We start from the raw sequence: 25,620 nt of genomic DNA on the forward strand, positions 1-25,620 counted from the left end.
ACGACGTCGCGGTAGGACGCTGGTGAAGCCTCCAAGCTCCCGCCGAAGGAAAGGGGGGAGTCCGCCCAGCGCATCTCCTTGTTCCGGCCGGTAGAGGACGCGCCTGGGGAGAACGGTGAGGCAGACGCGGAGAGTGGGGTGGACGACCGCCGTGGAGTGAGGTCGGCCGAGGGGCCGGTAGGAGCGGGGGTACAGCGCGGCGAGATCAGATCGGAGGCATGTGGGGTGGCCGTCGGAGTCGGAGTGACTACCGACGCGGAGGTGGCCGCCGGGGCCGAAGAGACCACCGGCGCAGGCGAAGGCGGCAGCTGGGATGGGGGGGCGCTCCTCAAGGGGGTGGCCGCCAGCTCCGGGATGGTCGCCGGCGCAGGGAGGGGTGGCGGCGGGGCAGGGGTGCCCCGCGATGGGGAAGACAACAGCACCATACTATTGTGTATGGTCCTTCCCTGACCTCGCTCCAGGCTTGAGAATTCGAGCTCGAGCCTGGCTGGAGCACACCTCCCACACCCGCCCCCGCCCCACCGTTGGCAGCCCTCCTCGAGTCTCCGAACCCGTGTCCCAAGACCCAATCGAGTTCCCTGTGACAACCTTTCATAGATAGTTTTGAATAAGAAAGTACAAGACTAAACCTATGGCAAGATGTGGTATGAAATATTTGTGATTATATGAGGGGGACGCCCATCTCTATTTCTTTTACCAAGACTTAGAAGACTTGTGATCCCCATAATAATGAACAATGACCAAAATGCAATCAAGTGTAATGACTGCGCATAAATAATTGCAGGTACTAGGATCAGCGGTATTAAGATAGTTAGGTGTCGCTTTAGAATGAATTTGCAACATGATGTTGATCGAATTGATCTGTTTTAAAATGGCGTAGTTAGGAGTAGGAAATAACCTAGAAACATAGGCAGTTTAGATAGGAACTTCACTTCATCTTTTGGAGCAGTCACCCAACAAATCCCCGGTATCTTTCAAAAAAGAATCCCCGATGACATGAGCATAATTTTCCCATAGTTTCATGAAACACATGTACATTTTCCAGTTTTCACCTATTATGCAATTAGCAGATAACTTCTGAACAAGTTTCAAATAAGAAGGTACAAGACTAAGCCTACGCCAAGATATGGTGCGAAATATCTGTGATTATACAAAGGGAAGATCTATCAACGTTCATCTCTATTTTTTTTTTACCACGATTTAGAGTACTTGCGATCCCTAGAATCAGCATTTGTTAGGTAAACTATGACTTGGCCAGTTGGCCAAGTACTTATAGCTCAAATGCAGTCAAGTGTAGTGACCAATGATCCAGAGAGTTTGTTCAGAAAGTCAACTGTGCGCATAAGTAATTCAGGTACTAGAAGTTCGGCAGTTGCAACATGATGTTGATCGGATTGATTTTGTTTTAAAATAACCTGGTTTGGAGTAGGAAGTCACCTGGAAACATAGGCGCAGTTATATCAAAACTTCACTCAAATTTGAAGCAGTCACCCAACATATTAATCCTTGACAACACGATTTAATTGAACATGAACACGATGAACATGAACATTGGATGCCAAGGCAAATCTGAACTGCGCCCAACATTTGCAGAATCCGTCATCACCACGGCGGCGCCTGTGCCCCAGTAACGCACGCAAACCAGACTTAAGAAAAAAAATCTGCCGCGTATGGACGGTCCTGATGCGGCTGCTACGGGCAGAGACAGTTGACTCGCCGGTGTGAACCGTCCGATGGCGGCCGGATGTCGCCATCACGGCATCGCCATTTTGCTTACGGCGCAAGGAAAGAAGCGGGGCGACTTGGCATCCAAGTTAGCGGCGGGCGTACCCGCGCCCCGGTGGGGCCGGGCCCACGCGTCGGGGAGCGCGTGGGGGCCTAGGGCGGTGGGTGGAGCCGAATAATAATACCAAGTGGGGGGACACGGCAAAGAAGGCGTGCGTGGACCTCGCCCTCATCCCGTCTCCTCCTGCCCCCAATAATTCCACCGCCGCACAAGCTCCTGCCTTCGTCTCGCCTTCACCCGCCGCCGCCGCCGCCGATTCGCTCTGCTCTGGCCTCTGACCAGTCCAATCTCGCCGGAGGGAGAACCGCAAGCAGAAGAAGCGCCGGAAGCAGCGAGCGGCACCCCCACCTCCGGCCACCGCCGGGGATAAAGTGGGGCCGGTAGGGGAGTCCTAGGGGGTGCAGAAGGGATCGGATCGGGAGAGATGAAGCTATCAAATTCTTCTTCGTCCGCCGTCGTCCCTGCTATCGCCGCCGCTACTAACCCTAGGTAAGCCTCGTCGATCGGCGGATCTGCTTGTCTGATCTGATTGCTCGGGGGAAAAAGATCCCCTTGTATGTATGCGTGTATGCTCGATCTATTAAATTTTTTTTAGTTTCTGTATAAACCCTGTTACGTTCGATGTGAATTATATGTGCGATCAAGGTGCGAATTGTTGGGGTAAAGGAGATTTAATATTCCCAAGTTGATTCCATGTATTGTTGACTCGTCAAAAATACATTTTTTTTGGGTCCGTGCCCTCAATTCTTGTTAATTACTTATTAGATTTAAATCCTTTGCCTGTCCATGCGTTGGCTGATTTTCCATCAGCGGATTTTGTGAGAATTATGCTGAATTTTACCCTAATGAATCTTATGCCTCCATGATCTTCTATGCTATAGATATGGTCCCTCGCTGTTCAATTAAACCCATCATCATGTACTACTAATTTGGGCATGAAAGAGAATATTTGGTGCTTTCATCATTCAATGGAAGTTGATGAATCATGTACGGAGTAATCTGTAAGTTAGTAGAGGTATCATGTGTTCTCTCTGACCACAACCAAGCTTAGGTTGATGCCCTGAGAAGTTGCTGCCTCTCTTTCTGTCGATATGCGTGCAGCACACATTTTGCATTTATTGGTCAACTGTTGAGTTATTTTGCATGGAAGGACATTGCTGCATGACGACAAAAGAAATGTGTATGTTTCATTTGTTTGCCCGTGCTTAATATAACAGCCAGTGACAACGCTAACTGATTTTTACCCCTGATCTCACTGCAAAATTGGTATCATCGTTCTTCCTTTTCTGGGTGTCCCGCTATAACCCTATAATTTTCTGTTGTGTATTTGAAATTATGCAACAATATGTCTTACTGACATATCCATCGGTTTTCCTTTTCAGGATCATTGTCTCTTATCTCGTTTGTGATCCGATTCTTTTTCGTTTTAGCCCTGTTGATAATGAGGTTGAGCTTCTACAGAGGCTTTTCTCTTAGATTAGTGTAAATAGTAGACTTGTTCGGGTTTAGCTTGGCTGGAAGAATTAGTCTCTGGTCCGTGTTCATTCCTGCTAGCAATAATGGCTGCGATGAACGAAAAGGTATTGGGTAAATGTGGAAGGAATGTAGGTAGTCTCAAGAGAAAGTGGGAGAGCCCCGCTGCATATGATGCTGAGGCCTGCCGCACCTCTGAATTGCATCAGCGTCGTGCCGATGATTCTGCTGTTAGGTTTCATGTTGATCAAGACCGCAAGGCAAAGATCGTGTGCCACTTCAACAAGCAGGTTTTGCAGAGCTATAAGAATTTCATGACTAGCGCACCACCTAAGCGTATTCTGCTTCGCCAAGGTGCTGACTGGAAAGACTTTCCAGAAAAGATTGTCAAGTTGGCCCAAGCTGACTTCAGGGAAAAAAAGACGATCACTGAAACTGGATATCGGAACCAGCTGTTTTTGCTGGATTTTGTGCATATGACATTCATAGACTCGAAGACAGGTCTTCAGAGGCCGATAGCTTGGATCGATGAAAATGGAAAGGGTTACTTCCCAGAAACATTTCTGCAAGATCAGAAGTTATTTATGAAGAAAGATTTTGGTAACGGAAATGATGAGTACATTAGTGTTGAGCCAAATGGGACACGAGAAATGGATGGACATCTTGGAACTTCAGAAAGTTATGCAGAAAGCTCAAACTTCGATCCAAGCACTGAAGATGTTTCCAGTCCTAAGAGAGCTAGGGCTGAAAAGAGTTCCATAGGAAAAAGTTATGGTGATATTGGCGAAGCTGTTGGAGAAAATGAGCCATGCACATTGTTACCTACAGCCTGTAATCTGCTGTCACACCAAGCTAATCTGGGTGAGGTATCACATGCTCAGCGCACGATGGAAGCCGTGGAGAAACTGTTGTTGCAGGGAATGGGTTCTGTTATTGGATCCAAGGACATCATTGGAATCTACAGAACTCCAGTTTTGGATGATTGCGGACAAGTCCGTTACCATCTTCACCAAAAGCAAGTACATGCTACTGGATGTAACCGTGGAAATGCAAATGTCCGTTATGCATGGCTTGCTTGCTCCAAAAGCACTGTGCATGAAATGATGCTGAATGGTGTTTTGCAAGTTCATAAACCCATCAGGTGCCCAGCCTATGGAGAGGGCACCCTCCTTACACCAGCAAATCGTTCTAATACCTGGTATGTTCTTGATTTATGGATTATTCCACATTTATTGTTAGGATTTTCCTTTCTTTTTCCAAATATAATTGCTGGCACCTAACTCTTTTAACTCCTTATCTATGTTTCTTAGCTGTTCACATGTTCTGTGATCTCACATAGTCACATCTGTCTCTCAGCTGTTCATAAGTTTCTGAGTTATTATTTTCCTTTTAGTAACATGTTGACAAGTTTTAGATGGCAGCTATCAATTACTGCTTCATTTTTCTTATTCTCGTTCCTCACCAAAGTTCATTTTCCTTTACCTAACCGTTGCAAAATCCAATATTTGTATTACTTTCTGCAGTGTGAAATACTCTGATGTTGATGAAAATGGCATTGTCCATATGATGTTGTGCCGTGTTATAATGGGGAACGTAGAAATAGTTCACCCTGGATCTAAGCAGCACCGACCTAGTAGTGACTATTTTGATAGTGGAGTAGATGACCTTAAAAACCCACAACATTACATTGTGTGGGATATGAATCTGAATAGGCACATCTATTCTGAGTTTGTAGTCACCATCAAAATGCCTTCCATAACCAAAGGTAACTAATCGCGACTACTGTGTCTTCAATTTATTTGCTCGTTTTCTTCATGATCTGTGGCAACCCAAATTTTCTTACTGCTAAGCATTTTCTGTAGATTCCCTTGTCACTCAAGAAGATTGTCAGAATTCATCTGATGTGTCACTGGTCTTGAACTCACCCGACTGTTTGTCAGAGGTAAGATGCTTTACATGGGGTATTAACAAGATAGTACTGTTACACTAGAGTCTACTTATGTTGTCATACAGACAAGTTCCACTGTTGGAGCAGCAAAGAGCGTGCAGTAATTCAGATTGCGTGACTTGACTCAATAATTGACTTGTGATTGCATTATTGAGATTATAACTTGGAGCTGACTATATTCGTTATCTATGATAGAATTCGCCAAATATGATAAGTTTCCTTGTGAAACCATGCTATGTTAATTTTGCTGTAGTTTAAGCACCAGTTAACTTCCTTTTATGCACAAAACAGGAGATGAACCTTGAGGCACCTCCAGCATTGGGAGGTGGATGTGCAGCCCCCATGCTAGGAGATTCAATGGAAAAGGCTCCAAGCTCACCTTGGATGCCTTTCTCCATGTTGTTTGCAGCGATTTCTACCAAAGTGTCTTCTGAGAATATGGACATGGTTATTGGTTGTTATGAAGAATTCAAGGTAAGATATCTAGCATTGTCGCCCGATTGAAGTTGCCTTTTCTGCACTATCACGAGTTGCTTATGCTTGCATGTGTGTATTTACCAGAGCAAGAAAATAAGCCGAGCTGAACTAGTAAAGAAGCTGAGGCATGTAGTTGGTGATAGAGTGCTAATATCGACAATAATGCGGCTCCAAGATAAGGTGTGCACACTTCCACTTCCGACGTTTTGGATTGATGTTCTCTTAGATTCATGCTGAAAGCCTGAAACCCTGTTAGCCATAAGGTGTGTCAAGTGGGGGTTCTGGGATGGACCAGGACTGCCGTGCACTCAAGGCCTCGTATCTTTGCAGTGCACAAACTTCTTTTGAAGAGCATCAGAAGAGCAGTGGTTTGATTATCTGTTTATTTACTGTTTTCTGAGGAAAAACTTGCTTTTTTGTGTGTGTGTCTATTTGGCAGCAGTTACCTCCAGTGGGGAGGCGTGAGGCACCCAACACATCGGCGGCCAAGATGATGGCGAAACCGTGAAGTGGGTCGGTGGGCGAGGGAGATAAAAAGGAGCAACCGGCCGACTTGACATAGAAAGGCAGCAGTGATGAAGCCTCTTGCGTCAGTCTGTGTATGGCTGCTGTTTGTTCTTTCCGTCTCGTACGAGTTTATTATGGTGGTGAAGAATTTGTATCTTGTGTTTTGCAAAAAGGAAACAATGCATGCAGTGCTTGGGAACCGATTGAATGGTTTACCAGAGAAGAAAGCCTCCTTGTTTACCTTCCCGTTTACCCTTTCTATAAGAGAACATCGAGTCAGATATTGTTTTAATCAATGTTGTCTTGTGCAGTGATGCTGTCTTTTGAGTTTGGGTCGTGCAATTAGAACTAGCACTTCCGTCGTGTAGCCGTAGTGGCGTTAGCCGAATTCGTCGTGCCCATCAAACAGGTTACAACTAACTCCCTCTCTTGTTACATCCAAGTGTCCAAAACAGAGTCACCGTATGCAATGACAGGAGTTAAAATGATGGAGAGAATTCTGGTGTAATATTTATCTTGCTATTCCTAGAATACAATTGCGAATGAGGATGATTCAGACGTTGGTTGGTGGGGCGTCGGAGTCAGGGTCCCAGCCTGGAGGCTCGATGTTGGGCCAGTCGCCTCTGCAACCTAGCCTGATGTAGAGGCTCTTCTTCCCTGTTCGTTCCCCATCAAGACGCAAACCAGCACGCCATTAGTACTCTTTATTAAGCCTGATCTTGTTGATACTTTCATCCAGCTAACTGGCAGAACTCTTTAGCAGCAGGAATGTGCTAAACTGGTTGGTGTATGCAACAGGTGGGTGGTAATGGTAAGGAACACGTACCTGCCAGCTTCTTGTCTGCCAAGGTCAGCTGCTTGAGGGCGACGAGGCAGCCCTGCGCAACGGCTCGCGTGTACTCCGGGTCCCATCCGCCCAGCTTCACCACCACGTCCGCCTTGGCGTAAGCAACGCTTCCACTGCTGACACTTCGTCGGGCCTCCTCTCTTGCCGCAGCTTCATCTGTTTGTCCAAATGAAATCCAATGAACCTCCAGATCAACCGGTTACCACCATACACGATCAATTGATAGCAGCTTTCTTACCGCTAGCGTCCGATACCGAGAGCCAAACCGTGAACCCAGAATGGAGGTACTGCCATCTGTCGAATCTGCTAGCTGCTCCTTGCTTGCCCCCAAGAGTCGCAACAACAGTGCGGACATGGCTGCAACACGCAAATCCCTTTATCAGAATCTTTGCAAAATGATCAAGTAGGGCTCAACAAAACGAGGCCAAGGAGGGGGTTGAGCCCGAGTGGTTCCTAGAGCCCCCTCCCACGCCGGCAGCCCGGGTTCGATCCCCGGGGCTGGCACCGGGGGGCACCTCTGCAGCCCCCTCCTAGGCTCCTACTGAAAAAAAAAGAAAAAAACAAAACGAGGTCAAGAAAGCAACCTGCTAAGGCTTTCCAGGACAATAGATTCCGCATCAGCTACAGAATCCTCTCCATCCGAAGCCACCCCTGCAAGCAATTGCATTTTGTTATTTCGCGGCAATAACATAACTGTAAATGTCTAGTACATTCATATTTGGATTTCTACTCGATCCTAAAAAGTGCAGATGTACTGCAGTTTTTTTTCTGTGGAGTGAGGAGAGAAGGTTACACGTATCGATGGACTTTTCAGTAGCATTTTCCAGCAGCTCACTTGTGCAAACCGGAAGATACCTGCAGAATCATGATACAAGGAGATATTCTAGAGGTGCTAATGAAGAACAACCGTGACAGTAAACTCAGGAGTAGATCATAAAGTTTAATAATTCATATAATGGGTTCTGATGACTTTTACTAATGGAGTAGAATGGTGTAGCCAAGATCAGAATGTAATTTGCACAGCATACAATCTAATTGTACAGCAGTTGAATCGTACGGTAGTATACAAATGAGAAGCACGCACCCAATGCCCTCAGCAATCTCTTTAGCAACTGCCTCATTGATGTCTGTAGAATCACCAACAATATGGACGCTGATCCCTGTCAATAACTGGGTGATCCCAGCAGTGAGGGACTCCCAGGATTCATCAATATCAGGCCATTTCAACTCTTGCTCGACTTTCTTCAAAATTACCACCAGCTGATCCTCATCAATAAACCTACAAAGTTAAAGTGAGTAAATAATAGGTTCTTACAAGTACGGGTGCAATGCTAAGCAAAATGCATACCATATGGTCTCGGAAGACTTGATCCTATCAAACAGTGTTAGGACATTCATCAAAGTTCTCAGTGTCCCATCAGACTTAGCTCTGATCAATAGAGATGTATCATCAACATCAACGAAAACATCTTTTGAACTCTCGATGCCGAGCTTTTGGACATCCAGTCTGAGCTCCACTTCTCCATTCCCATCAGTGAACTGTACAAGTAATACCAGCTGATTTCTGTTAACAACATAAAAGAATCATGTCCAATAGAGTGTCTTCTACACGATGACATGAAGCTATTCATAGCACATTCACCTACACATATGTTTACAATTGTTCTATTTTGCTTGATTGCAACATGCACATATATTCCCTCGGGTCTGAAACTTATTTTGGTGTGCTTGGAGGGATACAGTAAAGCAGGATTATGAGGTCTTGCTCTTAACCTTTTCAGAATCACAGGAGCATGATTAACTTCGATGTTGCTAACAACAGTGATTGGCTAAGTGCTGCCGTCCTTCACCGTTTTCTTTTGGTCACTACTGGCTATACCAATTCCAATCAGCATATGCTTTGTTTTTAGTCATGCACAGAGTTGAGCTAGCTGGGATTACGTTTCCATTTTCTTAAGAGCTGGATTAATTGTGTAACTTGTTTGACAACATATGAAGATTTGACTAGTAAGCAAAGGTGTTGAGAGGAAATGGGTGCTAAGAGTTTGCAGACAATGGTGTTGCGCGTCAGACTGCATAGTGCTCGCCCAATCCTTACGGGCCTGGGCAGATAAGGTAGCACGCAAACAAGTAAGCAACCCCCATGAAGAGATTAGTCCTACTACTACACGGTGAGAAGAGCACAGCTGCTTGCCTCGTAGTCCTTGGACGGGGCGGCCGACGCGGACACGGAGGCTCGGGGGCGGAGGCGGCTCGCCGGCGGGGAGGCAGCAAAAGCGGAGCGGGGCTGACGAAATGGCGAGGCAGGGAGGCGAAGACGACGAGGTCCGGAGACGCGGCTGCGCTGGTGGGGGCTTGCCTTGGTGGTGAAGGGCAAGGGGATGGAGGAGCAAGCGGGCATGGGCGCTGCCTTTATCATGGCTGTCTCCAAGTCTGTGGAGGCAGCCTCTGCCTCTAACCTGTCGAAGAAGATGACGGCAAGCAGAAGTGAGATGTGACTCTAGGTAGCCGCGTCGGCCTTGTGTGTTGTTGGGCTGAGCCATGGGGAGCTTGCTGGGCTAAACCCACCCTTCTCTCTTCATCGGCCTGGCCCAAACAACAGGCTGCCAAATGTGAGCCAGCTTGTGATATTACTATCCTTCCAAATGTGAGCCTAATTGATCAGGCAATAGGATAATGATACAGCTCGTATACTCATCCATTTATGTATTTAATTTTATAATTAGTCTATTTTTAATACTGCTAATTAGTATCCAAATATTCACTCTATATAAGAACGGACGGAGAGGAACACCTGGTTTCAGCGTCTGATGCGTGGAACAGAACCAGGATCGATGGCGTGCGTGAGGACCATGCTCCTGCTCGTTCTCCTCACTGCCTGCCTACTAGCATCGCCTGCGGCCAGTAAGTTGTCTGGCTGAATCTTAGCCGCATCGCAGATGCCCTGATGACATGTTTGATTTCCGCGGCAGGTCGTCAGCCGCCGCTGCAATCCGGGAGCGCCGCCACCGACGCCGCCGCGCGGGGAGACGACAGCAAGGTCTCCCTGGTGTTCTGCATCGCCGGGGAATGCAACTACTTCGGCCATGGCTATCAGGACTGCTACTGCTGCGGATACGACACGAGGCAGAACTGCCACCCCACACTGCAAGAGTGCAGGGCCCATTGCGCCCACTGCAACCCCAAGTGCTCGCCGGCGCCGGCCACCCTTGCGGCGAAGACGAACGCTACATCGTACAACTAAGTTCTGAAAAACGTGGCGCCCGCTAGCGCTTCAGTACTTTTTTTCTTTTTTTCTTTTGGTTCCTTTTTTGCTTTCATGTAAAGTTTCTGTCGAGATCGATCGGTCAAAGTAATCATTCGTGTCATCGTGTGTCAGTTTTTGGTGTATTTCTATGTCTCTTTTTCTGGGACGATCGAGTTTGTCCCTGTTAACACAACACCCGGTCTCTTTCTTTCTTTTCGTCTCTCTGCTGCTTCGGCACAACCACGGTCTCTGTTCGATCCAATCCTCTGGGTGTCGCATTCGCATCGTAAGTGATCTATTCATATGGCGAGGCCGTTCCTTCGCTCGTCGCGATTCCATGGCCTGGTCGCGCAGGGATTAACTTGATCTGCAGGTACCCGTATGCTTATCCTCGTGCTGCCGTGCATTTTTTATGTGCCGTGCATTCGCATGCTGTGCACGATTAACGCAATACTGGCTGAGCGTTGCTGTCTTCGGATACAGTTTCTTTTTTCAGGTTGTGCATGTGCTTGTCTAAGCATTAGCAGCGTTCTGTGTTCAGTCATTCATCCTATCCCTAATGATATCATAACAAAGTTCCGCCCACCTTTGACAGCAGCAAAGAGCAGCAGCACCATAAGTCCATAACACACTAGGATACCAAGCATTCGAAAAAGAAATGAATCGCTATTGATTTGAATGTTAAGGAGCAGCTGGTTGAAGCAACAAAAGAATACAGTTAGCCGTAGTGTAGCAGCTAAGCTTTGTTTCCAAGAAATTACAAAAAGGAAAGGTCGTAGGTACAATGGAAGAGACAAGATATACAGCTACGCTAGCTAAAATGCTCTAAACACCTTGCAGAGAAGAGAAATCAACGCAGCGAGGTTCTCTTAAATTTCTGTCACCGACAGGCAAGCATCAAAGAGCCAGCGGCAGTGACCGAGAACCTCCAGCAACAAGAATGTTATATCACGTGTCTTCTAAGCGTGCCCCCCAGAGGCCTCAAATTGGAGGCCCTGCTGCACAAAAGAATCGATTAGCCAGCCGCTCCCTTTGCTGCCAATCCTAAAGTCAGTCTGCACCTGTGCTAATCAAATCAGCCTCGCCACCATCCACCACCTGCCCTCTCTTCTGTCACCTCGTGTGTAGTTAACAATGCACCTAAACAAAGAATTCGCCTGCTCAGTAGAGGTTAGCACCTGTGATTGCCCTAAAATGTACGTGGACAACCAAGCGACAACTTGTCATCCCTTGCAAATCTCTGCCCGGAACTGCGCTGCTGCTCAAGCTGTCTACTGGCACTAGAAGGTAGCCGGATTTTCACTCGTTTCGGACGGAACTCTGCTGTGGCATCTCTAGTTCTTTCCACAAACTCTTCTACAGAAAGTTTTGCACCATGAGTTATATTGTTCTGAGTTTCCAACTGACGCCGCTTTATTCTCCAAGAAATGGGAACTCTGTCCTCTCTTTCATCTTCATCAGAAGCAGGATTTAAGCTCTTCTGGCTCATACGGACAGAACCAACAGGACAAGTATCAGATTCTTCTGGGCGCTTACTGGCCCGTTGTACTTCAGGATTCACCTTCTTCAGCCGCCTCAGAACCTGATGACAGCAAGTCAATATTATATTAGAGAACCAGCTTGCACACTATGAAAAGTAGAGAAGTGATAAGAATACTAATAAAGTTTCTCCATCCAAATTACAAACTTGTCTTGGGAAACTAACTTTGGCCTTTAAAGAACTTAGGCGTCACATTGTCAGCTGGAAACTCAGCTGAATGATATATAATATGGCTGAGTCCACTATATACTTACTATCTATCTAAAAATGGGCCATGTCTGAAGACATTCGCGACAGTAAAACACACTATTGAGGTAGCATCACACTTCACTAATCAACAATTCATCATGCTTATGGAACATAGTTTTCCCAAGCCAACCTATATGCTACCAGGAAATATTGTAATTCTACATGGTAAAAGTCGAAAAATTGGCCAATTAAATTGGTTTCTCATTTCAAAAAAACAAGTCCTAGAGTCTAAGGTTAACAAGAATAACATACCTGCTGTTCAGAAAAGTTTGATATCTTTGTGTCAATAGGTTTGTCAAATGATGCGGACCTGCGCTTGACTCGGAAAATTCCAGATTCAGAGTCAGAATTATCACTGCACTCCACGGCTGAAGCATTACATGAACCCAGTCCATTACAAGCATCATCCAACCCGGATGAAATCTCATCAGTAGCGTAAGTTTCTTTGGTCACTGATGATGTGTTTATTGCCTGATTGGAAGTGGAGTAAATCTGGTTAGTTTGTGTGGCATGGACCTAAAAGAGCAAGAATACCAATTAAATAAGGATAGCAGTTAGAAACATGTTTCAATACAAATCCAAATAAACCCACCCTTGCTTCTGAATGCCTGGGCACCTCATGATATGCAGAAGATGACAAATTTGGTACTGCAGGATAACTCTTTCCATCATCAGCTGTCACAATGCCTGAAATGCCAATTTTCCTGTTGCTAAAATCCAGTGTAGTCCCAAAATTTGGGACACGCTCAACATTTATATCAGAGATCTCAGCCTCCTTAGATGAGCCAATGCAGATTCTTTCCTTGGATAAGCAGATATCCTGTTCAAATTTTCTTGATAGAGCCTCTAGCTCCAGGATGTCCTCTCTAACATAGACAACACGGTTGGACTTACAAGAGCAGCTCCGGAGTTCTTGCTCTGCATCCCCAATTAAAACAAAGAATTAGCCAAAAAACATAAGGGAAAAAAATACAAAAGCAGCAACTTTCAGCATAAATTACCGTGGTGTAAGCAGACAGGATCAAAGTTACATCCGCACAACACGTGTGTGATATAGCAATCACGGCGGCACATGCTACAGGACAGATTTGGAAAAGTTTTTGGCTTATAGCATATTTGAGAACCCATTTTAGCAAGTAGGCTACGTGCACGTCGCTGGAATCGCATCAACCGCACAAAGCAGGATTTCATACAATATTGGGAGTATGGATGTTCTGACTTATCCAAGGATCCCGGATCACATGTCAACAGTTTTTGGGACAGAAGCACAGCAGAATGACAAAGTAGCTCCTCATGTGCAAGCAATGGAGTTCTGTTCAAAAGTGCGTAGCGCTTGCTAGCCATAGAACCCAGAGGAAACCAATCACCAATAGCAAAGTTAACAGCCTCTCCACAATTGAAACCTGGGCAATTCAATTTTTTCTTAGAATATAGAAAATACATAATGCGGCAAAGAAATATTATTAAAGAAAAATGTGAGGCATACCATGGCTGAAGCCCGCATGGTAAGAACGAGGGAAAGTAATAACAAACTCCCCAGGTCTTTGTACAGCTCTATATACAGGAACATTGTGATCTAGTAAGACATTTGGAGGGAACATTGTTGTCTTTCCCAGTAGAACATCAAAAGCTGCATCCTCCCCATCACCAATCAAAATGTCCTTGTTATATACATACTGGCTAGCAACCCTTTCAAACCCAGGAGCCGCATCGCCAGGTATTCCATACCATGTCTTAAATGCCCCACAGTGATGGTAATTTATGCTGATCATCAATCAAAATGTCAGGATCCCCAGCCTTTAAACAAGTAGGTAATCATTCTCAACAAGAATCAAGATTTTTACCTGTACAAATAGTGGTCTTCGACATGCCATGCAAACATACTGAAGAGCATCCCAATATAAAGCATTGGATCTGTTACTCCCTGTTTTCGATCAGAGTATTTGAAATCATGACAGGTGCCACAGTAAACAATAGACAGCGTAAATAGAACAGTTATATTACTTACTGGAATTGGCATCTGAAGGAGTCTCAGAACAGAATTTGGAAGCCGTGAAAAATTCTAGACACATTAAAAAAACATCAATCATGACCAAAAGTAGGAAGTATGACACAACCAACCACACACGTGGTGAGCTCAAGAGAATATTCACCTTGAGGTTCCAATTGCTTTTCCCAAGTTGATCATGAGGAGAAGAAGAGAAGGCACTCCCATCAACGTCACAAGCATATTCTACGAAATCCATTTTCCCAAAAGCAATTTCACGCCAGAATTCCTCCTCCACATACCTAGCTGGGAGACAACTGGCGCTGGAATATTTCTTAGAGAACACTTTGTTGGCCATTTTCTCATAGTCTCTGAATGTGTACTTTCTGCAGAGTCACGTCAACTATGATGAGGCAAGGAAAATATGCTAAAACAGTAATGAAAATAGACGAAAAGTGGGCATACCTTCCACTCATGAAGAAAGTGACTGTATCATCTTCAGCCCATTCAGCTAGACGAAGGGGCTGAACTCTAGTCATGAACTTAAAATTGGGCTGTTCCTTCATCAGCACGACACCAGCAGGAACAGAAGCACTTACCGGGGCCACGATTTTGCAAATACCTGAAATAGAAGTAAAGATATGGTAATTATTGAGAAAGTCCATCAAGGTTGTTGGATCAACGAGTGAGAGAATGATGCTACAAAGGAGCTGTACCATATTTTGCAGCCTCAGGCGAAATCTTCTGTATATAAGCAATGGGATCCTCAAATTCCTCCCTGGTGGGACAATACACGGGGCACTCTGGTATCTTGTCGATCCATTCAAGGTTGGACATATCAAACTTCTCCACCTTGCGCTTTGCAAAAGGATCCTTGTCCTGGACATTTCCAGGTAAACCTGTTCCATTGTTTGAATGCAATCTGACCCCGCAGTTTGCAGGGCTCCGCAAGGCATCCCCGCCGCTTCTAGCAGCTACCGCAGGATTGTCGCCCGCTTCGTTCTGAGCACTCAGACGCATCCTCTCGAGCCTCCTCCGCTTCAGGGTCGCAAGGCCATCCCTGACCTCTGCAGGGAGATAACTCCTACCCTCCACCTGAGGCATAGGTAAAGGGGTCAATTTTGGATTCGAACAAGAGCATGTTTACTGCGGTTCAGTATTGCAAGTAGGCATTGACCAACAGAGACAGCAGACTGAATCAGCACCAAAAGTTTGGATGCCACAAATTGGTTCCAGGTAGTACCAAAAGAGCAGCAACTCGCAACCAAGTCAAGAAAGCTGTGGATATTGAAATCAAACACGGCACATTGATATTCTCGGGGTTGTTTCCCTACCACAGCCATAGTCGCAATCAGTCGGCCATCTGGATTTTTGCTGCTATCCAATCTACTTTGTAAACCCAACTATTCATAACAGTTCCAGTTGTTTAATATCACCAAAAAATCATGATTAAATCATGAGCTTTGTTTTTCGCTAGACTAACAACAACAGGCTCAATTGTAATGAGAACACACAAAAAGAATAACGGCGTGTAGACCCTTTGCGAAGAAAGAATAAGAACAGAAAAGAAGAGACGAGAAGAGAAATGTTCCAAGCAGACGCGGTCAAAGGGAGGCAATTACGCACATGCGTTACGACCATGGTGGAGCTGACGGCGAAGAAATTGTGGAAAAGGGCGGTGGGAGGTGGCGCACAATCACGACGGGAACCCCACACGGCAAGAATAGGACGGCGCCCCGTAACTTAACTTGCACAGCTAGTAATTCACCAGGAGTATCCCCAGCCTCATATACTACCATAACCCAGACGAAAAGGAAACGAAAAGCCAGCATGGGGAGAGACCGAGACCGATAGCCGTACGGCGAGGGGTAGAGGCGGGGATGAAAATTCCATGTTACGCCAGGTGGTGGCCGGTGAGGGTAGGGTAAAAACTAGGAAGTTTCGAGTTGACCCGGTCGCCTAGGCCGCGTGAATCTGATGCACTAATCCTAAACGGGAGGCCGGATTTGACGAGTTTTCCCGAGGGGAGGTAAAGGGCTCCTACTTTTCCAGCATTGCGGACCGGGGAATTCACTGGGAGGCGGCAGACCAACGGGATTACCTAATTGGGTAAAAGAGGAACCGCGGAAGCGATTCGCGCGCGCTAATTACGGCTAGCAATGGAAGTTTTCCCCCCGAATTGTCGCAATTGGTGGCAAAATCCACAGGTCGGGCCACTAATTGACTCTAGAGGAGAGAATTCGGTTTGGTTCCTCGCGCAACAGCAGGGGAGGAAAAAAAACAGAGGAAGGGAGAAGACGAATCAAACAGTAACCAACCACGGGGACGCGGGCCGCAGCGGCGGCGCGAGCAGAAGGCGCGCGAGGCGACGAGCGGGCTGGCGGAGGAGGAGAATTGGCGCAGATCTGCGCGGGGAGGATGGGGGGAGGGACTCACCATGTCGCCCGCGTCGCTGGGCGGGCGGTCCGAGAAGCTCCTAGCGGGATCCCCGGCGGCGCGGGTCCCGCATTCCTCTCCGGAGGTCCCCCGGCGGGCGGGCGGGCCGGGGATCCGTAGCGCCTGGAACAGGGAGGAGCCTCCTTCCTCTCCTCCTTTCTCTCTCTCTCTCTCGCTCCCTCCCTCCTCGGCCCTTGGTTCGTTAGTTTCCCGCGCGACGCCAGACGGGTGGGGGAGGGGGCCAGCAATGGGGGTGGGGTGGGGAGGGCTGCGGGCCCCGCCGGTGCGCGGCGGTGGCCGGCGAGGGGTCGGCCGCCGCCCGGGAGGGAGGGGGAGGCGGGCGGAGGACGGGAGGGGGAGGGGGTGGGAGGAGTAAACGGGACGGAACGGAACGGGGGGAGACGTGGGTGGTGGTTGTATTTGTTGCGGGGGAGGGAAGAGTAGAGGAGGGGAGGTTGGAGAGCAACCGGACGACGACGGGAGCGGCAGGGGCGTTATTGGGAAAACCCCAAAGCCGCAAAAGGGCGTGGGAGGAAAGCGCGGAGCAGGCGGGTAGGGCCGTGTTTAGTGCGAACGAAAAAAATTGCGATGGAATCTTATTAATTTAAAGTATTAAATGAAGTCTATTTATAAATTTTTTTTGTACAAATGGGTTGTAAATCACGAGACGAATTTAATAATGCTAATTAATCTATAATTAATCAATAATTAACAGATGGTTATTGTAGCATCACTGTTGCAAATTATGGATTAAATAGGTTTATTAGATTCGTCTCGTGATTTACAGCCCATCTATATAAAAAATTTTGTAAATAGATTCCATTTAATTTTTGATACATGTATCGAAACATTCGATGTGATTTTTTTTAATGGTACCGCCCGCCCCGTGGCCTCACTCCCTCCCTCTCGCTCTCAACCCCCCGGTCACCTCTCACCTGTGCTGCGTGTGTGGTGGTGGTTGTCGTCGCGGTCCATCCGTCCCGCCCGGACCCGAGTCGGTCCACCATACGCCCACCGCTAACGGAACCGCGTTGTTTTTCCTCTCCCGTCCGATGGATCTTCTCGCTCCTCATCCGGTTCCGTCCTTGCCCCTCCCTCCCAACAGAACAACCGCTATTCCTCTCTCTCCCGTGCCCCTGTCGCCACTGCCAGGGTGGGTGCTCTTTATATTTCTTTAATGAAAGCGGAGTATTTTTTTGTAGAGAGAGAGGGAAGGGGGTAGCACGGGCCGCTGCCACCTGCGTGCATGTGCTCCAGTTTTTACAGCCGATGCTATCCACCTGCCACGCCAACGGGCAGGCAGTTGGCCTAAAAGCGCACTACCCTACACCGCTCTGCCCTAGGCTCCTACTGCTGCGAGAACCGGGCAGCGCTCGGGTGGCTAGCACAGCCGGTGGGCGTGCAGCCGGCGCGAGTTGGATTCTCAGAATCGTAACTCGCGCTCTCACCGGGGTTCGCCCCGAATAAAATTTTCATTGCCTCTCATGCATCCATGGAGCCACTAAAAGACTGATGTATCCGTCGCCTACGGAGCCTCGAGGGTTTCTGGTGATCTCTAGAAAAATACGGTCTTCGTATTTGTGTGTAGTTATAGATCTGATTATACACGGGTGGTCTAAATGTGGTGTGTATGTATAGATTGGTACGTGCATGCGTGTATAAATAGATGTTATAGTTGTACTCAGATGAGAGGCGTAAAAAAAATGCTCCTCCTGCTGCTGCTGCTTCAGCTTCACCGGTACGACTCCGTAATTTGCTGCCCGCACACGCACTGGAATGTCTACTCTGCATCCTTGTTTTGTCCTAGCATTCCACAATGGTGTGCCGGCACCAGCAGCAGGTTTCACCTGCATGATCTGAGACGCACGAATGCGTATTTGTACTCATATCATGATATGTTGAATTATCGGATCCCACGCGCCTCCTAATTCATTGGATAAGAAAACGACGGTGCTAATTAACACTTAAAAAGTTCTCTCATCTCCAATTGTGTGGGGGCGTTGCATGGGACTATGGGAGCCGAGTGATTATATTGCGTGGGCGTTGCATGGGAGCCGATTAGTGATTATAGTATTCTCAATTATGAAAGATCCAAATGATATAGTAATTGTGGATCATGTTTCATTTACTCGATATTATAGATCCACTCATGTGGCGTGTATAATTCACTCGGTATAGTATAAACATCATTTTTCTAGATATAGTATAATAATCGTTGGATAAACAAGAAAGGGTATATATTTAAGGTGATACATTATGTTTAGACTAAAAATGTCCCCAAATTAGAAAATAACTACCATGCAAAAAAAAGATAAGAGAAAGTTAGCTGCAGTAGTCGCATTATCGTGACCTGACTATAAATATGGATGGGATATAAGAGTACTCCGAATAAAGTAAATGAGGTTGCAAGATACATCCATACCATAAACAATCCTATAAACTAGAGTTAGTCAAGTAAAGGCATAAGATTAAACTGGTTTTCATTCATAGATGTTGAAAGGGGCCATCTCCTAAGTAACAGTGACGTTTCTAGTGGGCTGACATATATGCCATGGCATACCTGAAATTTTAATCTAAGATCATTAGCCATAGTCAAGAGCCTATTACTAAGTAAAATATATGGATTATACCAAAGTATATATCAAAAATTGTTATAGCATACCGACCCGTTTTCTCTAATTACTTGTGCTAACCGATTAAGGGAAATTAACCAATTGAGTTCAAATAAAGTAGTACAAAAAATGATGATCTAGTCATCCCATGGTCTGTAGTTGAGATGAAATTGACCTTTTTTATATAGTACTACTGTATATATTTTTGGCTAAATTACTTGTAGTACTAGTATTTGCGGTGTGACAGGTGGACAATGTTATCGGATATGGCTCACAGAGGCACAGAGCACTTGAGCAATTTGGGATGAGCTGTATCGGAATTTGAGTTCATGACAGTACCATAATTGATGGGAATATGATGTCTTTTCTATTTAACCTCCACATTCTGGGAAAGATGATGTCTTTTCTATTTAGGGAAATTGATCTGTGGCACATCCCCAAATGATGATTTTGTGCACAACACACTCTATTCTTCGATTTTGTGCACAGCACACTGCGATTTTGTGTTTTTATCTCCAACACACCGCAGCACATAAATGGTCTTCTTTGCCCTTGTAAAAACCGGGCCCACCCGTCAGCTCTCTCCTTCTCCCCCTTCCTCCTTCCGCTCTGCCGCACTGCCCAATGCTGCTGCACCGCGCGGCACCGGCCGCCGCTTGCCGTCCCGCAAGCTCGCCGGCTGCGTTGGAGAGGAAGGTGCAGGGAGGAGGAGGAGGGACGAGGGGCGCACCGGAGCCATGCCCGCGCGCAGCTGTCTCGCCGGCCCTCCTGCGTGCGCGGCTGCGGTGCTTGCCCCCGGCCCCGGCCTCTCCCGGCTCGAGGCCGCCGGAGAGGGGCCCCTGCCCGGCGCGCTCGAGGTGGAGAGGAGGGGCCCCTTCCGCCGGCGCGGTGGACTTCCGAATCCGGGAGAGGGAGGTGGGAGGGCCGGCGGCGGAGCCCGCCCCGCCGCGCCATGGCGTCCGCGCCGCGGGCCGCCGGCGGAGCCCGCCCCGCCATGGCCACCGCGTGGGCGCACGCGGGCGGTTCCGCGGTGCCGCCCTGGTTCCGCGGACACCTCCTCCGCCGCGCGGTGGAAAGGGCCGCCGCGCTGCCATGGCCTCCGCCGTCGTCATTCTCGAGCTCCGCCGGGGATGGCGCGTGCGCGGCTTGTCCTTTTCAGCGGCGTGCAGGGGCGGCACGGCGCCGCGCTCGAGGTGCGGCCGTCGCCGTGCGCGGAGCCCGCCACTGGTCTCGCGTCAGGTGCCTGCGCCGATGAATTGCTCTGCTCCGCTTATAAAGAAAGAGTGTGTAGAGGGGAAGGAGGAAGGGGGAGAGGGAGAGAGCTGACGGGTGGGCCTGGTTTTTGCAAGGGCAAAGAAGACATTTTATGTGCTACGGTGTGTTGGAGATAAAAACACAAAATCACATTGTGCTGTTCACAAAATCGAAGAATAAAATGTGTTGTGCACAAAATTATTATTTGGAGATGTGCCAGGGACCAATTTCCCTTCTATTTAACCTTGCCCCTGCGCGGCAGGCAAAGGAGAACCCAAGCGCTCCAGCAACAGCCTGCTATTGGTGGCAATAAATTCTACTATACTCTGGTAGAGTAGGTATGGTACGCCGGTCCAGCGTACGCGGCGCTTCCTATTGGGCGGCGGACCGTAGGAGCCTAGGAGGGGCAGGGCATTCACCTGACCGGTCACGGCACCACCACCTGCTACAGTGCAGCCAGGTGACTCCACGCCGCGAGCGACCTCCACGCACGCAGCGAGGATGCGCGCGGGCGGGCGCGTCCATTTATTTCGTTCACGGACGCTGGCGCCCAGGCGCGCAGAGGCGACAGGCCAGGCGCCTTGCCGCCCTGGCCCGGCGCGGCACGGTCTGGATGGATCCGCCCGCCCGCCCATCCCGTGGTGGCTCCGGCCACGAGAGAGGAGTCAGGAGTGGTAGAGGGTGCAAGATTTTGAACTAGAAAATCTAAGAACCGGATTCTAAAAAATCGGACTCTAATTTTATATAATTTTGAATTAAATAATTTAAAAATTTTGTTGGGCTGTGAAGAGGCCACTGGGGCCATGACCCATTACCACCTAGGAGGACGGGAGGCATTGGCCCGGACCGAGCCGGTGAGGGGGAGGCGGTGACGGGACGGGACGGAGCGCACGCACAGTAGCTGTAGGTAGTACGTACGGGCGGGCCTGAGGGTGGTTGGACCGACCGACCGGGCGGCCGGCTGGGTGGGGGAGCTGACCCGTCGTCGCCGGCCTTTGTCATGGTCGCACACGAGGCACGCGACAGGGAAATCCTCCCGCGGTTTTTGGTTCCCTGCCGCGGTTTGCGAGCTCGCGTCGTCGCGCGCCTTCCCGCCCGGTTGCCGTTGCTTTCCGCGATGCACTGCCGCGCAGAACACATGAGATAGTGTGCCCCCCCCCCTCCCCGCGGCTCGCCGTACTCCTGCCGTGTTTGGTTCCGGAGCACAAAATGTGCTACAAAAGGAACCTTGTCTGTATAAAATAATAAATAAAATTTATTTGTAAAATTTTTTCAAAAATGAGCGTAATTTTCGCGAAAAATATAATGATAATAATTAATTGATGATTAGCTACATTGATACTACAGTAACTAACCGTCAAAGGTCTAGATTCATCTCGCAATATAGTGTAGGAGTTGTGAAGTTAATTTTATAAACTAACTTTATTTAGTACCTCTAAATATTAATCAAAATTTATACTACTTGTGCTACTGATGAAACCAAACAGAGTCCGGGTAGCCGTCGCCACGCAGCACATGGACACATGATGCTACTAGTATGGATTATGGGTCGATCGAGGTCACTACTGATTTTGATTATCCCTTCCGTTGGGTGGTTGACCGCCATCAGTTGGGTTCGGTGTGGGGCCTTCCTTTCGGGAAGCGAGGACGGATGGAGTCCAGGACGTGGTTGACCTTGCCTTTCTTCTTTCCGTCTTCCCCCGAGCTATAGCAGGAGCAGTCAGCAGGGCAGCAGGCGTAGTACAGGGTGGTGGAGATATGATAAGGCTCCATTCACTTCGCGAAAAAGTGATGAAAAATAATTATAGTATATTTCGTTATTATTTGACAAATAATATTCAATCATGAATTAATTAGATTTAAAAAATTCATCTCGTGCTAATCCGTTAGACTGTATAATTAGTTATTTTTTTCAACTGTATTTAATGTTCCATGCATGTATCTAAAAATTTGATGTGACGAATATTGTACAAATTTTTTTGGAAGTGAACGGGGCCTAATTTATGAGTGCCGCTACCGTGTCGGTGTCCCCATCATCTTCCTCGTTTCGACTTCGATTCCTCCCTGCTCATACCAGAAACCAGATGCAGGGAATCCGACGCCAACCAACATTGAGTTCATCGTCACCGTCCGTTCATCCGTTCGGCAGCAGCCTACATGACACGGACACAGATCTGCCCACTGCCGGCAGGGGCAGGTAAGCGTGTCCTAACATCAGTTTTAACGGAAGTTTCAAAAAAATTTAAGTATAAATTTTATATCATATTATCAATTTTACTGATATGATATTATCAATTTTGCTAACATATCGGTGATAAAGAAGAGAGACTATCATGAAATGAGACACAATTACCTAGTATTCCCTCAATTTCAAATTAACAGTCGTTTTAACTTTGCTAGATTCATATATATTTTACTATGCATCTAGATATAAATATATATGTAGATGCATAATAAAAATTATATATCTAAAAAATTAAAACGACTAATAATTCGGAACGAAGGAGTACTTAGTTTTGTTAACTGTACATGTGTATACTGAGACTGGCCGTGGTGCCTTTGCTGTGCTGCCGATGTAGCTGGTGGCGGCTGCCGCGACTAAGGCTGGACGAAAAACTCGTAGCTCGGTAGCTCGCTCGACTCGGCTCGTTAGTGGCTCGGCTCGACTCGACTCGTTAGGAAATATTAGCGAGCTGAGCCAAGTATTTAGCTCGGCTCATTAACGAGCTCTCTCTCTCTGGGTCTAGCTCTCGGTCTGTCAACCCCCTCATCTCGTCCCGTGATGCCCCTGGCTGTGTGGTCCTGCCCCTACCGCTGCGCAGCCACCCGTCGCCCATCTTCCCACCCTCCCCTCCGGCTCTGCACAGGCACATGGCGTCGCTCGCACCCGACCAGCTGTGACCCACGGTCCTGCCCCAACCCTCCTCACCTGCACTCCCAAGCCGGCGGCCAGCAAGCAGCCCAGCGCCACACGCATGGAGCACCGCACTGTGGCCAGCATCCCCCGGCTCGGCACCGCGGCCAGCGGCCCCACCCCAAGCCTCGTCGCCTCCAGCACTCCAGGAGGGCATGCGGCCACCTCCGGCCAAGCGCCGCGCGTTCCGCCTCCAAGCTCCGCACCGCAGCCGGCGTCCCAGCGTGCCGCTCCTGCAACCAAGCCCGCGTGCCGCTTCCGTCCCCGAGCTAGCTCACGAGCTAAACGAGCCAGCTCGAGCTGCCAAACGAGCCGAGCCGAGCCAAAGTTTCAGCTCGGTCTGATAATGAGCCGAGCCGAGCCAGCTCGTTATCATAACGAGCCAGCTCGAGCTGAGCCAAACCGAGCCGAGCCAGCTCGATATCCAGCCTTAGCCGCGACGACGGCGACGGGTTTTCGAGCCGCTGCGCACGTGGTTGATGTTGTTCGCTCGCTCATGTATCGGATCCTCCAAGACTGTTCGTGCTCGTCAGGTCGGCCCTGCTGTTGAGCGCAACTTTTTCCTGCGTGGCGCCCTTGACGTTTCCTGCCCTTGTTTGGTTAGCGTTACAATTGTAGCGTGAATAATAACAGCTTTGATCACTAATTATGATATCAAACAAAGTTAATTTACAAAATCAACTTTAGAACCCCGCGCTAGTGACCATGAAGAATCTAATGAAATCTTTGATCGCATGATTAGAGAATGGTTACTATAGCATCACTGTAGCTAATCATCGATTAATTACTATCATTAGATTCGTCGCGAAAAGTTATACCCATCTCTAAAAAAATTTTGCAAATAGACTTCATTTAGTACTTCATGCATGTGAAATTCTTTTCTCGGAAAAATGTGCGCACTAGTTTTGTTACCAAACTAAACAAGGTCCAGGATTGGGAGGGAAGGGGAACATGGGGAAGAAGGGCAGGTCAACCAACAGGTGGGGCCGCAGGATCGCAACGCGCAGCTGACGCAGGGGCCCAGATGCCCCGCCCCATCGCATCGATTCGCGCCGTGTCCGGCGCCTTTTCTTTTTCTTTTTTCTTTCCATCCGCTCTTTCGGCAGGTTGGGTCGCGAAAGGCACGCAGGAGCTCGTTTAGTTTTCAAAAATTTTCAAGATCTACAGTAACTTGCAATGTTTAGCCACTAATTTAGAGTATTAAATATAGATAATTGACAAAATCCATTCCATAACCCTCGGGTGAAATCACGAGACGAATCTAATGAACCTAATTATACAATGATTAGACAATATTGTGCTACAGTAACCAACCTCTAATGACAGATTAATTAGCTTTAATAGATTCGCCTCGCGATTTTCCGTCCATCCGTGTAATTAATTTTATAATTAATTTATATTTAATACTACTAATTAGTAGTCAAACCACTCCACAAAATTTTGCCCCAAAAAATTTTGCCAACTAAAGGCCCCAATTCTCCTATTGGCGTGAGGTCGTGAGGGCCTGAGGGGAGTGGAGTCTGGAGTGGACCACCAAGTGCCACGTGCCCCACTTGGCCTGCTCGCTGCCTCGTTCACTAGAACCCTACCTACCCCTCCTCATCTCGCCTGATGAGCTTGCCGGATTGCATTTGTAGCACAGCGTGGAGAGGATTTATTTACATTTTTACAAGTGCCACCACGTGCACACATCAGCTGAATCCAGCGTGCAAGGGCCCCAAAAGGGAAATACTATTACTAGCTATTGGTACTAGTACTAGTAGTAGTACCCCAAATATGTACTACTCCATCCATCCCAAAATAAATGTAATTGTAGGACCAAACACGTAGATCAATACTAGGTACAAATTGCCTCTTGTCTTTTGTAAGAAAAATCTAGACATTACCTTGTCTTTTGTACAAGAAATTTCCGAAGACTCTTGTCTTTTATGGTTATTTGATCAAACTTGCATTCTTTGTGAGAAAAATTTTGAACCATATAATTACATTTATTTTAGGACGGAGAGAGTATGCTACATCTACAATCCGGTTAGGGCACCCGCAACAGGGCCTAAGAATGAATGCAGTGAACCTATATATCTTTTTTTTTTTAAATCAAAGGAAGAATTGTATTATATCAAAGATGAGTACATCATCAAGATACACGCAACAGTCTCAAAGTACTCACGCACTAAGCAGCTCCAAATCTCAATCACAAAACTGTGTAAAAAAATCAAATAGAAGGCCACACAGGCATACGTTCAGCAAGCAGGCTGAGAACAAACGCCCAAAAAACGGCGACCAACATCCCTGTAGGTTGAAACGAGCACAATCTTCTTCTTTCTTCTTGCGTCTTTCTTCTTC

General features: G+C 47.6%; 3 protein-coding genes across 7 annotated transcripts; 1 reads left to right on the plus strand and 2 right to left on the minus strand.

Moving 5' to 3' along the window:
* The first annotated feature begins 1,931 nt into the window (after positions 1-1,931).
* Positions 1,932-6,501, plus strand: LOC120690282 (inactive poly [ADP-ribose] polymerase RCD1-like). Of its 3 annotated transcripts, none has more exons than XM_039972875.1 (7): positions 1,932-2,275; positions 3,169-4,457; positions 4,783-5,024; positions 5,122-5,201; positions 5,499-5,681; positions 5,769-5,864; positions 6,124-6,501. In XM_039972875.1, the coding sequence occupies exons 2-7, from the start codon at positions 3,346-3,348 to the stop codon at positions 6,190-6,192; spliced, it is 1,782 nt and encodes a 593-aa protein (XP_039828809.1). In that variant the 5' UTR covers positions 1,932-2,275; positions 3,169-3,345; the 3' UTR covers positions 6,193-6,501. The 3 variants fall into 3 exon arrangements, with proteins under 3 accessions (XP_039828809.1, XP_039828810.1, XP_039828811.1); XM_039972876.1 differs by having other exon boundaries at positions 6,127-6,501; XM_039972877.1 differs by having other exon boundaries at positions 5,941-6,437.
* Positions 6,502-6,583: 82 nt separating this feature from the next.
* Positions 6,584-9,512, minus strand: LOC120690284 (probable inactive shikimate kinase like 2, chloroplastic). The gene is made up of 8 exons (XM_039972878.1): positions 9,233-9,512; positions 8,387-8,577; positions 8,123-8,317; positions 7,832-7,893; positions 7,623-7,689; positions 7,277-7,395; positions 7,018-7,194; positions 6,584-6,848 (listed from the first exon to the last, which is right to left on the minus strand). The coding sequence occupies exons 1-8, from the start codon at positions 9,455-9,457 to the stop codon at positions 6,745-6,747; spliced, it is 1,140 nt and encodes a 379-aa protein (XP_039828812.1). The 5' UTR covers positions 9,458-9,512; the 3' UTR covers positions 6,584-6,744.
* Positions 9,513-10,931: 1,419 nt separating this feature from the next.
* LOC120689624 (lysine-specific demethylase JMJ706-like) lies at positions 10,932-16,808 on the minus strand. 3 transcript variants are annotated; one of them, XM_039971980.1, is made up of 11 exons: positions 15,688-15,717; positions 14,778-15,156; positions 14,527-14,683; positions 14,228-14,447; positions 14,083-14,136; positions 13,919-13,998; positions 13,561-13,838; positions 13,076-13,477; positions 12,667-12,992; positions 12,327-12,545; positions 10,932-11,867 (listed from the first exon to the last, which is right to left on the minus strand). In XM_039971980.1, the coding sequence occupies exons 1-11, from the start codon at positions 15,700-15,702 to the stop codon at positions 11,475-11,477; spliced, it is 2,523 nt and encodes an 840-aa protein (XP_039827914.1). In that variant the 5' UTR covers positions 15,703-15,717; the 3' UTR covers positions 10,932-11,474. The 3 variants fall into 3 exon arrangements, with proteins under 3 accessions (XP_039827914.1, XP_039827913.1, XP_039827915.1); XM_039971979.1 differs by having other exon boundaries at positions 12,327-12,590; XM_039971981.1 differs by lacking the exon at positions 15,688-15,717 and adding an exon at positions 16,498-16,808 and having other exon boundaries at positions 10,955-11,867.
* Positions 16,809-25,620: the final 8,812 nt, after the last annotated feature.

This window comes from Panicum virgatum, chromosome 9N (genome assembly GCF_016808335.1).
Source record: "Panicum virgatum strain AP13 chromosome 9N, P.virgatum_v5, whole genome shotgun sequence".
NCBI classification, from domain to species: domain Eukaryota; kingdom Viridiplantae; phylum Streptophyta; class Magnoliopsida; order Poales; family Poaceae; genus Panicum; species Panicum virgatum.

Coding starts and splice junctions, on each gene's coding strand:
- LOC120690282 (XM_039972875.1), top strand. CDS start 3,346: ATGGCTGCGATGAACGAAAAGGTATTGGGTAAATGTGGAAGGAATGTA. Junction 5,202..5,498: donor CACCCGACTGTTTGTCAGAG/GTAAGATGCTTT, acceptor TGCACAAAACAG/GAGATGAACCTTGAGGCACC. Junction 5,865..6,123: donor TAATGCGGCTCCAAGATAAG/GTGTGCACACTT, acceptor TCTATTTGGCAG/CAGTTACCTCCAGTGGGGAG.
- LOC120689624 (XM_039971979.1), bottom strand. Junction 14,684..14,777: donor GCCTGAGGCTGCAAAATATG/GTACAGCTCCTT, acceptor CTTCTATTTCAG/GTATTTGCAAAATCGTGGCC. Junction 14,448..14,526: donor ACTTTCTTCATGAGTGGAAG/GTATGCCCACTT, acceptor GTGACTCTGCAG/AAAGTACACATTCAGAGACT.
- LOC120690284 (XM_039972878.1), bottom strand. CDS start 9,457: ATGATAAAGGCAGCGCCCATGCCCGCTTGCTCCTCCATCCCCTTGCCC. Junction 7,894..8,122: donor GAGATTGCTGAGGGCATTGG/GTGCGTGCTTCT, acceptor ATGATTCTGCAG/GTATCTTCCGGTTTGCACAA. Junction 7,690..7,831: donor TGAAAAGTCCATCGATACGT/GTAACCTTCTCT, acceptor AATTGCTTGCAG/GGGTGGCTTCGGATGGAGAG.